Source organism: Carlito syrichta, unplaced genomic scaffold, assembly GCF_000164805.1.
Source record: "Carlito syrichta isolate Samal-C Ts95f unplaced genomic scaffold, Tarsius_syrichta-2.0.1 Scaffold311472, whole genome shotgun sequence".
NCBI lineage: Eukaryota > Metazoa > Chordata > Mammalia > Primates > Tarsiidae > Carlito > Carlito syrichta.
Genome location: NW_007255568.1, coordinates 222,678 through 235,003, shown reverse-complemented (window position 1 = coordinate 235,003; position 12,326 = coordinate 222,678). Strand labels below are relative to the sequence as shown.

Here is a 12,326-nt window from a genome sequence, read left to right as displayed (position 1 = left end):
CAACATAGCAAGACCCCCATCTCTGAAAAAAAAAAAAAAAGGAAGGAAGAGAGAGAGGGAGGGAGGGGAGAAAAGAAATAACATCCAGCCAGGGCTGAGAAACATTTTAAAAGAATGGGTAATGAGACAATCCCAAGTTATCTCAGCTAACGGCACCATCACGGGCCTCTCACCAAAGCCAGAGCCCCTGACCTCACCCCGCCTTTCCCTCTTGCCCATAGTCTGTCATCTCTTGGCGGTTCCTCCTCTGAAATTCTTCACCCACCCCTCACCTCTCACACCCACTGCCCGTACTTAACACCTCTCCCCATCTCCCAGCATCCCTGTATCTATAATCTACTTTTAAACCTCTCCTCTGCACTCCACACCTGCCTTTCTGAAACAAGATACAATTCTGACACAGTCATGCCTGAAAACACCCCGGGCCCTGTTGACGGACAAAACCCACACCCCGCATCAGGGCTCACAGTGTCTGCTCGTTCTGGGTTCTCCTCTCACCACTCCCTCCTTCCCAAAACTTGGGTGAGATCTCCCACCTACCCGCTCGTGGTTCTGCTTCTGTCCTTGATGGAATTCTCTTGTTTGTTTCAGGCCATGCTTCATCACCAGCCTTGCAGCAAAGCCCTCCCAAGGACCCAGGCAGTTGATCCCCCCTCCCTGTGGGATCCTTAGTGTGTGTCTGTACAAACTGGAACACAGCACTGTTACTCAGGCATTCACACAGCTGCTCCTGGGTCTGGCCCACCTACTAGACTGTTACATTTCTAGTAGAGGAGGGATCATGTCTGTGTCTGTATCTCCTAAGTACTCAGCACACAGCCTCTACCTAGAGGACATTCAGTAGATGTTTGTGGAGTAAATGGGCAAGCCATCTTCTCAATAAATGTTTGTTGGTTGAATCAGTTAACTATGCCATTAACTCTGGGAAAATGCAGTGTTATACACAAGATCATTTTCTTTTTTTTTTTTTTTTTTTTTTGGGTTGGAGTCTCGCTCTGTCGCCCAGACTAGAAAGGAGCGGCACACTCACGGCCACCCCAGCGTCGACCTACTGGGCTCCAGTGATCCTTCCGCCTCAGGCTTACAAATAGGTGGAACTATAGACACGCACTACCACACCCGGCTACACAGGTCATTTTCACAAGAAGCTTTTTACATTGCTTCATTTCCAAAATTAGGAAGGATGATTAGTGTGGAAAAGTAAGCATGAAAAGTAAGCGTGCTTAACCTGGCCAAGTCTAGCCCAGTGCCTGGTTCCTTCCAGGCCTCCTGCTGCTATGCTCCAAGCATGAATGAGACCCGGGAGGGGGGGGGCCTATCCTCTGACCCGACCTGGACACACCAGCTGGCTGGGCCCCTTTTGCTCCCTTCTCAGAGCAGTAATGACCACTTTGAATCTATGCAAAACCTGCACTTGAGCTTTTGCTCTGGTCCTAGTGATAGTCTCCAGGACAAATGGAAAACCAGAGTCTGTTTATCACCCAGGCCTCCAGGGAGGTCTCTGGATCCAGGAGGTTCCAGCTGGCATTCCAGCCTGCCTGTCTTTCTGTCTGCCTTTCTTTTTCTTTTTGTTAAGCAAAATAAAAGCCAATATTCTGATTGTGTTTAACCCCACGCACCTAAAAGTGGCACAAATAACTTTTAGATCACTTGGAACTTTGAACTCAAGACCTCAAAACGGGTTTCCTTGGCAGGAAAGTCATCTGCAAATGGTTTAACTTGCCTCTCCAGCCAAGTTATACAAGAAGGCAGGAAACATTATCTCATGGATTATGTCATGGAAGACACAGACCTTTTCACCTCAGCGGAGTTGACCAAAGGTTTCACTAGAGGCCTTCCATTAGGACCATTCTACCCACCACCACCTGGCCCTGCCCTGAGGCTGAGGTATCCTTGCTATTTGGAGGAACAGAATGTAACTAATGCAAGTCATGAGAATGCTGTGGTGGTGCAACTCAGAATTCCTGAAGAAGAGTCTGAGTGTCAGAGAAGATGACCGTGCCAGGCCTTCCCTTCATTCAGCACAGGGGCCTATGGTTCCTCGGCCCTCCAGCCCTGTTTGTCACCTGCTGGATCCTGTCTGAAGCTCAAGCTCCAATCAGTTGACAATTGCAAGTCATAGACCAGGTGGTCCCAAGGCCTCCACGGTGCGGTCCAACACTGCTTGGAGCCATCCCAAGCAAAAAATGCCTCCTGGGGAGTCCACAGCCTGGAGGGGCCGAAGGAAAGTTCTAGTCCTAAAGGAACCAGAGATCACATCTTATTCATCTTTATCCCCAGCACTTAATGTGACACTTGGTACACAGTAAGTGCTCAGTAAAGTCTAGTTGAATAAATGAATGAATATATGCATCATCTAGAATTCCCCAAAACCGTCCCCAACTTACCTCCATATGCCAGTGCTCTGCTAGAAAAAAGCTCAACTAAAACAGAGATCAACTCTAATTTCAAATTAGATTTGAATTAGATCTAATATTTTTGCTTTTTATTATATTATGTCCCCTACTCACTTACTACTCTGAAATAAATGTGGTACTAGGGCTGTCTTTTCAAGTTCTGAACTTCTAGGTTGTTTTCATTGCAGATTTTATTACAAACACTTAGGTTGTGTCTACCTAATTCTACACAACCAGTAGAGATGGTCAAATGGGTACATTCACATCAGGCACGGTGGCTCACGCCTGTAATCCCAGCACTTTGGGAGGCCAAGGCGGGAGGATTGCTTGAGCCCATGAGTTCTCGAGGCCAGCTTGGGCAACCATGTCTTCAAATCAAAAAATTAGTTGGGCAAGGTGGCATGCACCTGTAGTCCCAGTTACTCAGAAGGCTGAGACAGGAAGATGCTTGAGCCCGGGACTTTGAGGCTGCAGTGAGCCTAAATCGTGCCACTGCACCCCAGTCTGGGTGACAGAGTGAGACTCCAACTCAAAAAAAAAAGGATAAATTCAGTCAAAAAACTCAGTTTGGGTAAAGCAAAAGGCAGTCTTACTTCAAAGAGCAGAGAGCAAAATCTGAGGAGAAAGCGTTACTGGCTGAGAATACAAAAAACTTCAGGTTTACTTGTGGATGACAGATCTTTAAAGGTTAATTAGGGAAGTCTGGCTATGTCAGAAACATTTTTAACATTTGAGATTGACAGGTTAATCTCAAAAAGCCCAAACCACGGATGTCTACACATTCCCTCAGGGCCGCCATCCACAAAAAATCCCTAGCCTAGCATGATTTTTTAAAAATGTAAATAAGCCGGGCTCGGTGGCTCAGCCTGTAATCCCAGCACTTTGGGAGGGTGAGGTGAGTGGATTGCCTGAGTCCACGGGTTCGAGACCCACCTGGGCAACTTGGTGAGACCTCATCTCTACAATAAATTTAAAAAATGAGCCGGGCGTGGTAGTGCGCGCCTGTAGTTCCAGCTACTTGGAAGGCTGAGGTGGAAGGATCGCCAGAGCCCAGCAGGTCAAGGCTGCGGTGGCCGGGAGCAGCCACTGCACTCCAGTCTGGGTGACAGAGTGAGACTACAACTCAAAAAAAAAAAAAAATAAGTAAATATTTAAACTCATCTGGTAGAAATAGGTGCAAGAGGAAACAAATAAACCAGCTGTTAAGCTAAACGTGTCGTTTTCCCGGCCCCCTCTATGTAAGTGTAGCCTCTGCGGACAAGTCACCAACTGTGTCAGCCTGGTTTGAACCCAAGGAGGAAGGCAAAAATATGTCAACCATGTCCCATGCAAATCAATTGGGGTGTTGAATATTTACTTGAATTTTTATCTGGAAGCCGGTCTATCTTCCATACCACCGCCCGGTAGGCACTCTCATATTTTGCCGACCCCACAGTGACATGAATGACAGGTTCGGATTCAGGTTCTTGTAAATTCCCCAGACATGCTCGGCGGTTCATCTTGGCTTTCAGGGACTTCTGCCTCTGAACGTTCATGGTCCAGACGGCTTTGACCCACTGCGATGGGACAGGAAAGTGTACCATTATATTGTCACAGGACCTTAAGGAACCAGTGGGGGATGGCCTCTGGGTAACCGGGGCCATGTTGACAAAGGCCTGAAGTTCCACATATGCTCCTTGGACAACCACGACAGACTTTACAGAAAAGGGAAGACTGTCCCCACTATACAAAGTCTTAAAACGCATCAGCTCAAACCGGCAGGCGTCCAGAGGTAAAAACTTAATGATTCTTGACTGCTCAAACTCTTGTACTTTCACACACTTATGAAAATGGTAGTCGAGAATGTCAATCCCCTTCTTTTCTGGATCTTTTTCAAAATAGCATTCATCTCGCTTCTGCAGCTTAAGGTCATTCAAGGTTAAAAAGCACTCCAGATTCCCATTCACAAAACAGAGGTAATAGATTTGAGTGATCACAGCACTTTCGACCAGTTTCCCTTCTTCCTTTGTGACTTTACCCCAAAAGTGGTCCAGAATCTCCAGGGAAATCTCTTGCTCCTCGTAGTTCTTTTTGGGTTTTGAAACAGCCGGCAGCTTCGTCAACTCCTCCTCCACCGTCGTCAGAAAGTCAAGAAAGTCGTGGTACTCTGTGGACCCCAACTTCAGCATCTGCTCTATGTCTGGTTCATGAACTACTTCTGTCTTGGGATGGTATTTCCTTTTCTCTGTGTAAGACACATGTTCGATCTTCACAGTATGGATTTTTCCTGCCACACTAAAGTTCTCAACTTTGGGTTCAGAAAGCCTACAGTGTGGATCAAGCTGTAACTCTTTAAATGGCTTCTCTAACCCCTGCTCATAATACATTTGCAAAATTCCTCCAGGCAAAATTCTCAGAAAAATTGGTCCCCACTGCCGGGAGGACATCATGTTCTTCTTCTCAGGAATTCTCAGCATGAAAGACCATCCGGCTTTTGGCCGACTCCTGAAAAGTGTGTGGGGGACAAAGGAAAAGGCAGCGTCTTCAGCACCCAGACATTGCATGGACAAATCTCTAAGTGACTCTCGGTTCTCAGCTGACTGGAGATGTTCAAGCTTCTCACAGATATAGTTGAGGGAGCACGTATTTAGGCTTTTTTGATCAATAGGTACCTCCTTGTCTCTTGATGAGAATATCTTTTTGCTTCCTGGTGGTTCACAGGTCAACTGGGAGGCACTGCCTTCATCTTTCCAAAATGGACTTGAAAAAGCACAGGCCTCCTGAAAATACTGAAACTGGGGAGCATCCCCACTTTGGGCCCCTTGGCCTTCAGGCTGGCAAGGGCTACTTTCATCTGGAAGATCTGCTTTGGGAGCCAGGTGTGTGCATGAGTGGCCACTGGGTAAGAGTGCATGAGATAAGCAGGTTGGTTTAGTAGGTGATATGGAGGAAACTGCTCCTGGTGTGGTGAGTGGGCTGTCTGAAGATGATTCTGGAATAGGATAAAGTACATGAGTTCCTGCTTTAGGAATGCCAGGAAAGCCCGGGAAGTCTTTGGTAGGTGTAGAAAGAGGAGAGTTGCTTGGAGGTCCTGGACTGAAGTAAAAATCTACGATGGGGGAGGAGAGAGGGGTATTGCTGATGGAGGAGGAACCACTGGGAAGTTCCTTGAGGCCAGGAAGGTTCAGCTTCAGTCCATTTGGTCTACAGACACCTTGATTCTCTGGAGGGAAATTCTTTGACTTTTGAGAAGTTTGAAAAGCGGGATCATCATCAAAGGTGACCCAGTTGCCTGGGTTCGTGGAGCACATCTCTGGGATCAGATTGTTGTCTTGTCAACAAATCAAATATGTTGTCTCTGTTAAAAAAAAAAAAAAAAGAGAGAGAGAGAGAAACAGGAATATAAAATGAAGGGAGAAAGTTACTAGAGGTCTTTAGTCCTGAGAAATGATTGGATATAAAAGCATTTAGGTTTACAGATTAACCAAGTTCAAAGAAATTATTAAAATGGTAACTCTTTTGATAGCTGAGTGGAAAAAAAACAAGATCCAGTTATATGCTGTCTACAAGAGACTCGCTTTAGATTTAAGTGGCACATGGACTGAAAGGGAAAAAATGGAGAAAGATATTCTGTGCAAATGGAAACCAAAAGAGAACAGGGTGGCCACACTGACATCAGACAAATAAACTTTATATCAAAAACTGTCTCAAGAGACAAAAGAGAACACTATATATTGATAAAAGGATCAATTCACCAGGAAGGCATAACAATTATAAATATATATTGGCCAGGCTCGGTGCCTCAGCCTGTAATCTCAGCACTTTGGGAGGCCGAGGCAAGATGACTGCCTGAGCCTGTGGGTTCGAGACCATCCCAGCAACTTGGCGAGACCTCACCTCTACAATAAATTAAAAATTAACCAGGTGTGGTAACGCGAAGCTGTAGTTCCAGATACTTGGAAGGCCGAGGCCGAAGAATCGCCAGAGCCCAGCATGTCAAGGCTACAGTGGCCATGAGTGTGCCACTGCACTCCAGTCTGGGTGACAGAATGAGACTCCAACTCAATAAATAAATAGAGAGAGAGAGAGAAAGAAACCCAACATCAGAGCACTCAAATACAAGAAGTCATTCTACCCAAATGTACCTGCACGTGTATGTTTGTTGCAGCTCTATTCACAATAGCAAAAACATGCAACCAACCATGCTGCCCATCAAAGCTGAACTGGATTAAAAAAATGTGGTACAGATACACAATGGAATATTATGCAGCCATAAAGAAGGACAAACATATGGACTCTGCACCAACTCAGATGGATTTTGAGTCTTATCATACTCAGTGATCTATCACAGAAATGAAAAACAGAGTACCATACGTTCTCACTCATAAGCAGACCTTGAGCAATTATCATAATACTATAAGAAAGGGATTGGCAGTTGTGGGAAACTGGCAGTAGTGAGAGGGTAGGATTGGCAGTTGATGGAAACTGTTAGGGAAGGGAGGGGCACACCTCATCAACAAGGGTACCTACCTAATCAGCATTTGTATACCTAACCCTGAATTGTTCCCCACATCTTTAAAATAAAATTCTAAAAATAATAACATAAAAACATTATAAACAACATCTCAAAGTGATATTTTCATGCTCATATTCAATGTACCATTATTCACAATAGCCAACAGACAGAAACAACTTAAATGTTCACTGATGGATGAATGGATTAAGAAAACGTGGTACATACATACAATGGAATATTATTCAGTCTTAAAAAGGAATACAATCCTGACACATGTTACAATGTAGATGAACCCTGAGCACTTTTTGCTAAATGAAATAAGCCAGTCACAGAAGGACAAGCAGTGCGTGACTCCACTTGTACAAAATGTCTCAAGTAGTCAGTCTCACAGGGCAAAATGTAAAACAGTGGTTGCCAGGAGCTGGGGGAAAGAAGAAAGGAGAAGTTACTGTTCAATGAGTATAGAATTTCAGTTATGTAAGATGAGAACGTTCTCGAGATCTGCCGTACAACAATGTGCATACAGTTAATACTACTGTTTTGTAGACTTAAAAACTTGTTAAAGAAGTAGATCTCATGTTATGTGCTTTTGTACCACAACTGAAAAAAAAAACCTGTAATACTTTTAATCAATTCAATAGACCTTTATTGAAGTGACTATGTAGCCAGACCTTGTGGAAAATACAAGAGGAGAAGATAGAAAACCCAGTATATAATGAACTTATAACCCATTGACAGCCCCAAAATATGTGAGGTTTGCAGTTTAGAAGCATTTTCAAGTTCATGATCTCATGTATCAAGATGACCCTGTGAGGTGTATGTTATTATTCCCATTTCACAGCTGAGATGACTTGAGTTTGGATTCATTGCCTAAAGTCACCCACAGTAAGAGGTAGGGGGGACCAGGGTTTTTTTAATAACAGCTTTAATGAGATATAACTCACATACCATAAAAGACACTCTTAAAGAAAAGTGTACAATTCAGTGACTTTTAGCTGCGCAACCATCACAACAATCTAATTCCAGAACATTTTTATCCCCCCCCATAAACTCTATACCTATTACCAGTCACTCCCCATCCTCCCTTCCCCCAGGCCATGGAAACCACCAAACTACGTTTTGTCTTCATGAATTTGCCTGTTCATAAAAATGGAATTCTAGCTGGGCTCGGTGGCTCAGCCTGTAATCCCGCGCCTTTGGGAGGCTGAGGTGAGTGGATTGCCTGAGCCTGCGGGTTCGAAACCCGCCTGGGCAGCGAGACCTCATCTCTACAATAAATCAAAAAATCAGCCGGGCGTGGTAGCGCACGCCTGTAATTCCGGCTCCTCGGAAGGCTGAGGTGGAAGGGTTGCCGGAGCCCAGCGGGTCGAGGCTGCGGTGGCCGGGAGCGGCCACTGTACTCCAGTCTGGGCGACAGAGTGAGACTCCAACTCAAAAAAAAAAAAAAAAAAAATGGAATCCTACAACATACAGCCTTTGTGTTTAGCTTCCTTTAGCTAGCATCATGTCTTTAAGGTTCATTCATGTTGTAGCAGGTATCAGTGCTTCATTTCTTCTTGTGGCTGGATAATATGGCATTGTGTGGACGTACCACATCTTGTTATTTATTCATCAGCTGATAGACATTTGGTTTGTTTCCATTTTTTAGTCATTATGAATAATGCCAGCTATGAATATTTGTGTATAAATTTTGTGTGATCATTTCTCTTGAGTATACACTCAGGTGTGAGAAAACCAGAATTTGAACACAGATCACTTCAGCCCAATCTGATGCAACATAAATTGAAATTATTCTAATGACACCAGGAGTGATGCAACGTGCAGGGCACAGCCCTGACAGGCTTGGGTCACCCGAATACCGGGCACTGCTCTGTCATTCACTAGCCGTGTGCATAGGCTCTCCGGTCATTCAGTTATTATAATTAGAATTATCCCTGGGGTTCTTTCCAACTCAGAAACAATTCTATGGTGGTTGACAACCCAATGAAATTTTTTTTCAAAAGTAGAAACCGGGCTGGGCATGGTGGCTCATGCCTGTAATCCCAGCACTTTGGGAGGCCAAGGCTAGAGGATTGCCTGAGCCCAGGGATCCAAGACCAACCTGGGAAATTTGGTGAGACCTTGTCTCTACGATAAATCAAAAAATTAGCTGGGCGTGGTGGAGCACACCTGTTGTTCCAGCTACTCGGAAGGCTGAGGCAGAAGTATCACCTAAGCCCAGCAGGTCAAGGCTGCAGTGACCATGAAGGTGGCACTGCAATCCAGCTTGGGTAACAGAGTGAGACTCCAACTCCAAAAAAAAAAGCAGAAATTGTATTGTCGCTAAGTACGTGGGCCTTAGTGCTGCGATTTTTTTTGCGTTGGAGTCTCATTCTGTCGCCCACACTGGAGTGCAGTGGCTGCTCCTGGCCACCACAGCCTCCACCTGCTGGGTTCCAGCGATCCTTCTGCCTCAGCCTTCCGAGTAGCCGGAACTACAGGCGCGCATTACCACGCCCAGCTGATTTTTTGATTTATTGTAGAGATGAGGTCTTACCTGCCCAGGCGGGTCTCAAACCCGCAGGCTCAGGCCACCCACTCACCTCAGCCTCCCAAAGGTGCGGGATTACAGGCTGAGCCACTGAACCTGGCTAGTACTGCGATTTTTAACCAAATGTCCAAACTGACCAAAAGTAAAACTCCATGAGATCTACTGACATGAAAGCTCAAAACTTGCGAGAATGAGGCCTATGGGAAAGGCCTGTTTTTCTCCCTCTAACCTGTCTCCTCACCTCCCCCTTGTAGATAATGAAGCTTCAACCAGTGTCATCATTCAAGCTTGGAAAAGAGCCAGCACCAGGAGAGGGAGGGTACGAGGCTCGGCCAGGGACAGAGCGCTCAGTGTTGTCATTTGCTGCATCCACACATTCCTGAGGGCACAAACACACACACAGGGGAGTCGCAGCCCAGGCTCACCAGCTCTCTGGAGGGCATTTCACTGTCATTGCCCTTAGGCAGAAGCTGCCATCAAGCACTTTCCCCCTAAGCAGGGAGAGCAGGAGTTTAAGGCGACCCTGCCGGGAGGCTCAAAAACAGAAAATCAACAGCAATATTTCTTCACCCATCCCATCTAACCCTTCTCAGAGGGAATTCAGCCAAAATAACCCCTCACGTAGAGTGAGAGAGATCATGAAAATGTTTACTTTAGTTGGGTTTATTAAAGGAAGAAAAGAGAGAAGACCAAGAGAAGAAATAATTCAGCTTCACACCGAATCCTATTCTGATCTACACTAAACGTGCTGCCTGGTCAGTTTTCCCCTGGTAGCTTCGACATTTAGAATAGTGGTGTTAGTTTCTCGTGTTTAAACTTATTAGGAGACAAATGAATTGCCATAAGCAGGACAAAAGAAATTAAGCCCACTGCTTTGTAAGCAGTCGTGAATCTTATTTTAAAGCACATCTTACCAAAAAATCTCCTACTTTGAACCTCAAATCTATGCAAAGTGCACACCTCTCCCCCTTCCCCACACCCAATCAGGACTCTTCCATAGAAGGCACTTGGTAGCCGGGCGTGGTGGCTTAGCCTGTAATCCCAGCACTTTGGGAGGCCAAGACGAGAGGACTGCCTGAGCCTGGAGGTTCGAGACCAGCCTGGGCAACTTGGTGAGACCTTGCCTCTACAATAAATCACAAAAAATTAGCCAGGCCTGGCAGCGTGCATCTGTAGTTCCAGTCACTTGGAAGGCTGAGGCAGAAGTATCACCTGAGCCCAGCAGGTCAAGGCTGCGGTGTTCAGGAGCATTCCACTGTACTCCTGCCTGGGCGACAGAGTGAGACTCCAGCTCAAGAAAAGAAAAAAAAAAGAAGGCACTCGGCAAATGTGATGTGAGTTTAATTCAACCAAATAGAATTTTGTACTGTGCCCAGTAAAACCCAAACCTTTGCCCCTGCTTAAAAGGAGTGACCTTGATGCTTTTCTGGAGTTGGCAGTCAAGGCTCTGATTCCCCAAGGTCAAGGGCAGATTTGCTTCCCACTGTGCTCCTCATTCTCCCCTCTTCTTTCCCTCTTCTGCCTTTCCTTATTGAGCTTTCTTATGCTTGTCTCCATGTCTCTTACCTCTTTGGCCCTCTCCCTCTATATGATCTCATCTTTCTATTCTGGTCTCAGAGTCCCTATCAGTCAGTTGGCCCAAAGTCAACAACTAGGACCAATTCCACCCAGCGCTTCCTTCCCTCCTAATCCTCTCATGGGAAAGGGGACCACACCCTGTTCAAAGCCTCAGTCTATCAGGGGCCCATAGGCTCTCTAGGAGATGAAAAGGCTGGCAGAAGTTTAGATGCATCTACCTTCAGTCCCCTTCTGCTTATACCTGTCCACTACAAGACACTGGAATCCAAAAGTATTTAAGCAGCAGCATCTATTTAAGTTCAGTTTTGTTTTGCTTTGTTCCTGCTCTGCAAGTAGGGTTGGTCTGGTCTATACCTGTTCCCCTATCATGGAGGACATCTTTAAACTTCATGACAATCCAGAGTAGACCACAGCATCCGGCCACTTTCCCCAGACCTAGAATCTAGCTAGTGCAGAGCTGGGAACCCAAGACTTCTGGCACCAACTCCCCAGCTCCCTCCTCTGAAGCAAAGATTCCTCTAGTCTGATTCCCTGGCTTGTTCCTCAGCTGCGGATTCCACCCCACCCTACCAGCCCCAAACCTTTCAGAGATCTGTTTTCAGTCATCTGGATTGTCCTGAAAATTCCTGAAAGGCAATTCCACACAAAATTCAGAGACAAGGTAAGACCCCAAGACTGCATGAGGTATAGCTGGAAAAGGAAAATGTACTATGGTAGAAATGTCTAGAAATCCACTTCCGAGGTTTGAACACTTCCAGGGGAGTGTTTGCCTCCCCTTAAGAATAGGAGACATTTTTTTTTGCAGCCTGTTGCCAAAGTACTGTGCTAAAGAACAAATTAAATGTAGACGCACATGCCCGTTCGCACTGGAAGTAACAAGGATATAGGGGACAGTGGTTTTTCAAACTTATATCTCAATGTGTGACAGATGGTATTTAGAAGCATAGCACATGCTCTTAGAGGTATCAGAGTTTAACAATCTCCACATTTAGGGAAGATGTATATAATTAATTATTCCCTTCATTCTAAATGGTGGATCAGCAACAAGAGGGCAACCAGGCCACACCAAACGTGAACAAAGGCTGCACTTCCACACAATTCCTGCACTCCACTCCTTTTTCTTTTCTTTTCTTTTTCTTTTTCTTTTTTTTTGGTTGCAGTCTCACTCTGTTGCCCAGGTTGAAGTGCAATGGCAAACTCACAGCCACCCCAGCGTCAACTTGCTAGGCTCCAGCGATCCTTCCACCTCAGCCTTCCAAGTAGCCAAAACTATAGGCGCACACTACCATGCCCGGCTAATTTTTTATTTATTGTAGAGACGAGGTCT

The 12,326-nt window shown here is 45.5% G+C and overlaps 1 protein-coding gene across 1 annotated transcript in view; it reads right to left on the bottom strand.

The window, feature by feature from the left end:
* Positions 1-5,730, bottom strand: part of STON1 (stonin 1) — a 16,035-nt gene extending 10,305 nt beyond the window's left edge. The window contains exon 1 of the mRNA XM_008068677.2: positions 3,754-5,730. Within this exon, the coding sequence (XP_008066868.1) occupies positions 3,754-5,686 (1,933 nt within the window). The 5' untranslated portion in view covers positions 5,687-5,730. The remainder of the gene's footprint in view (positions 1-3,753) is intronic.
* Positions 5,731-12,326: the final 6,596 nt, after the last annotated feature.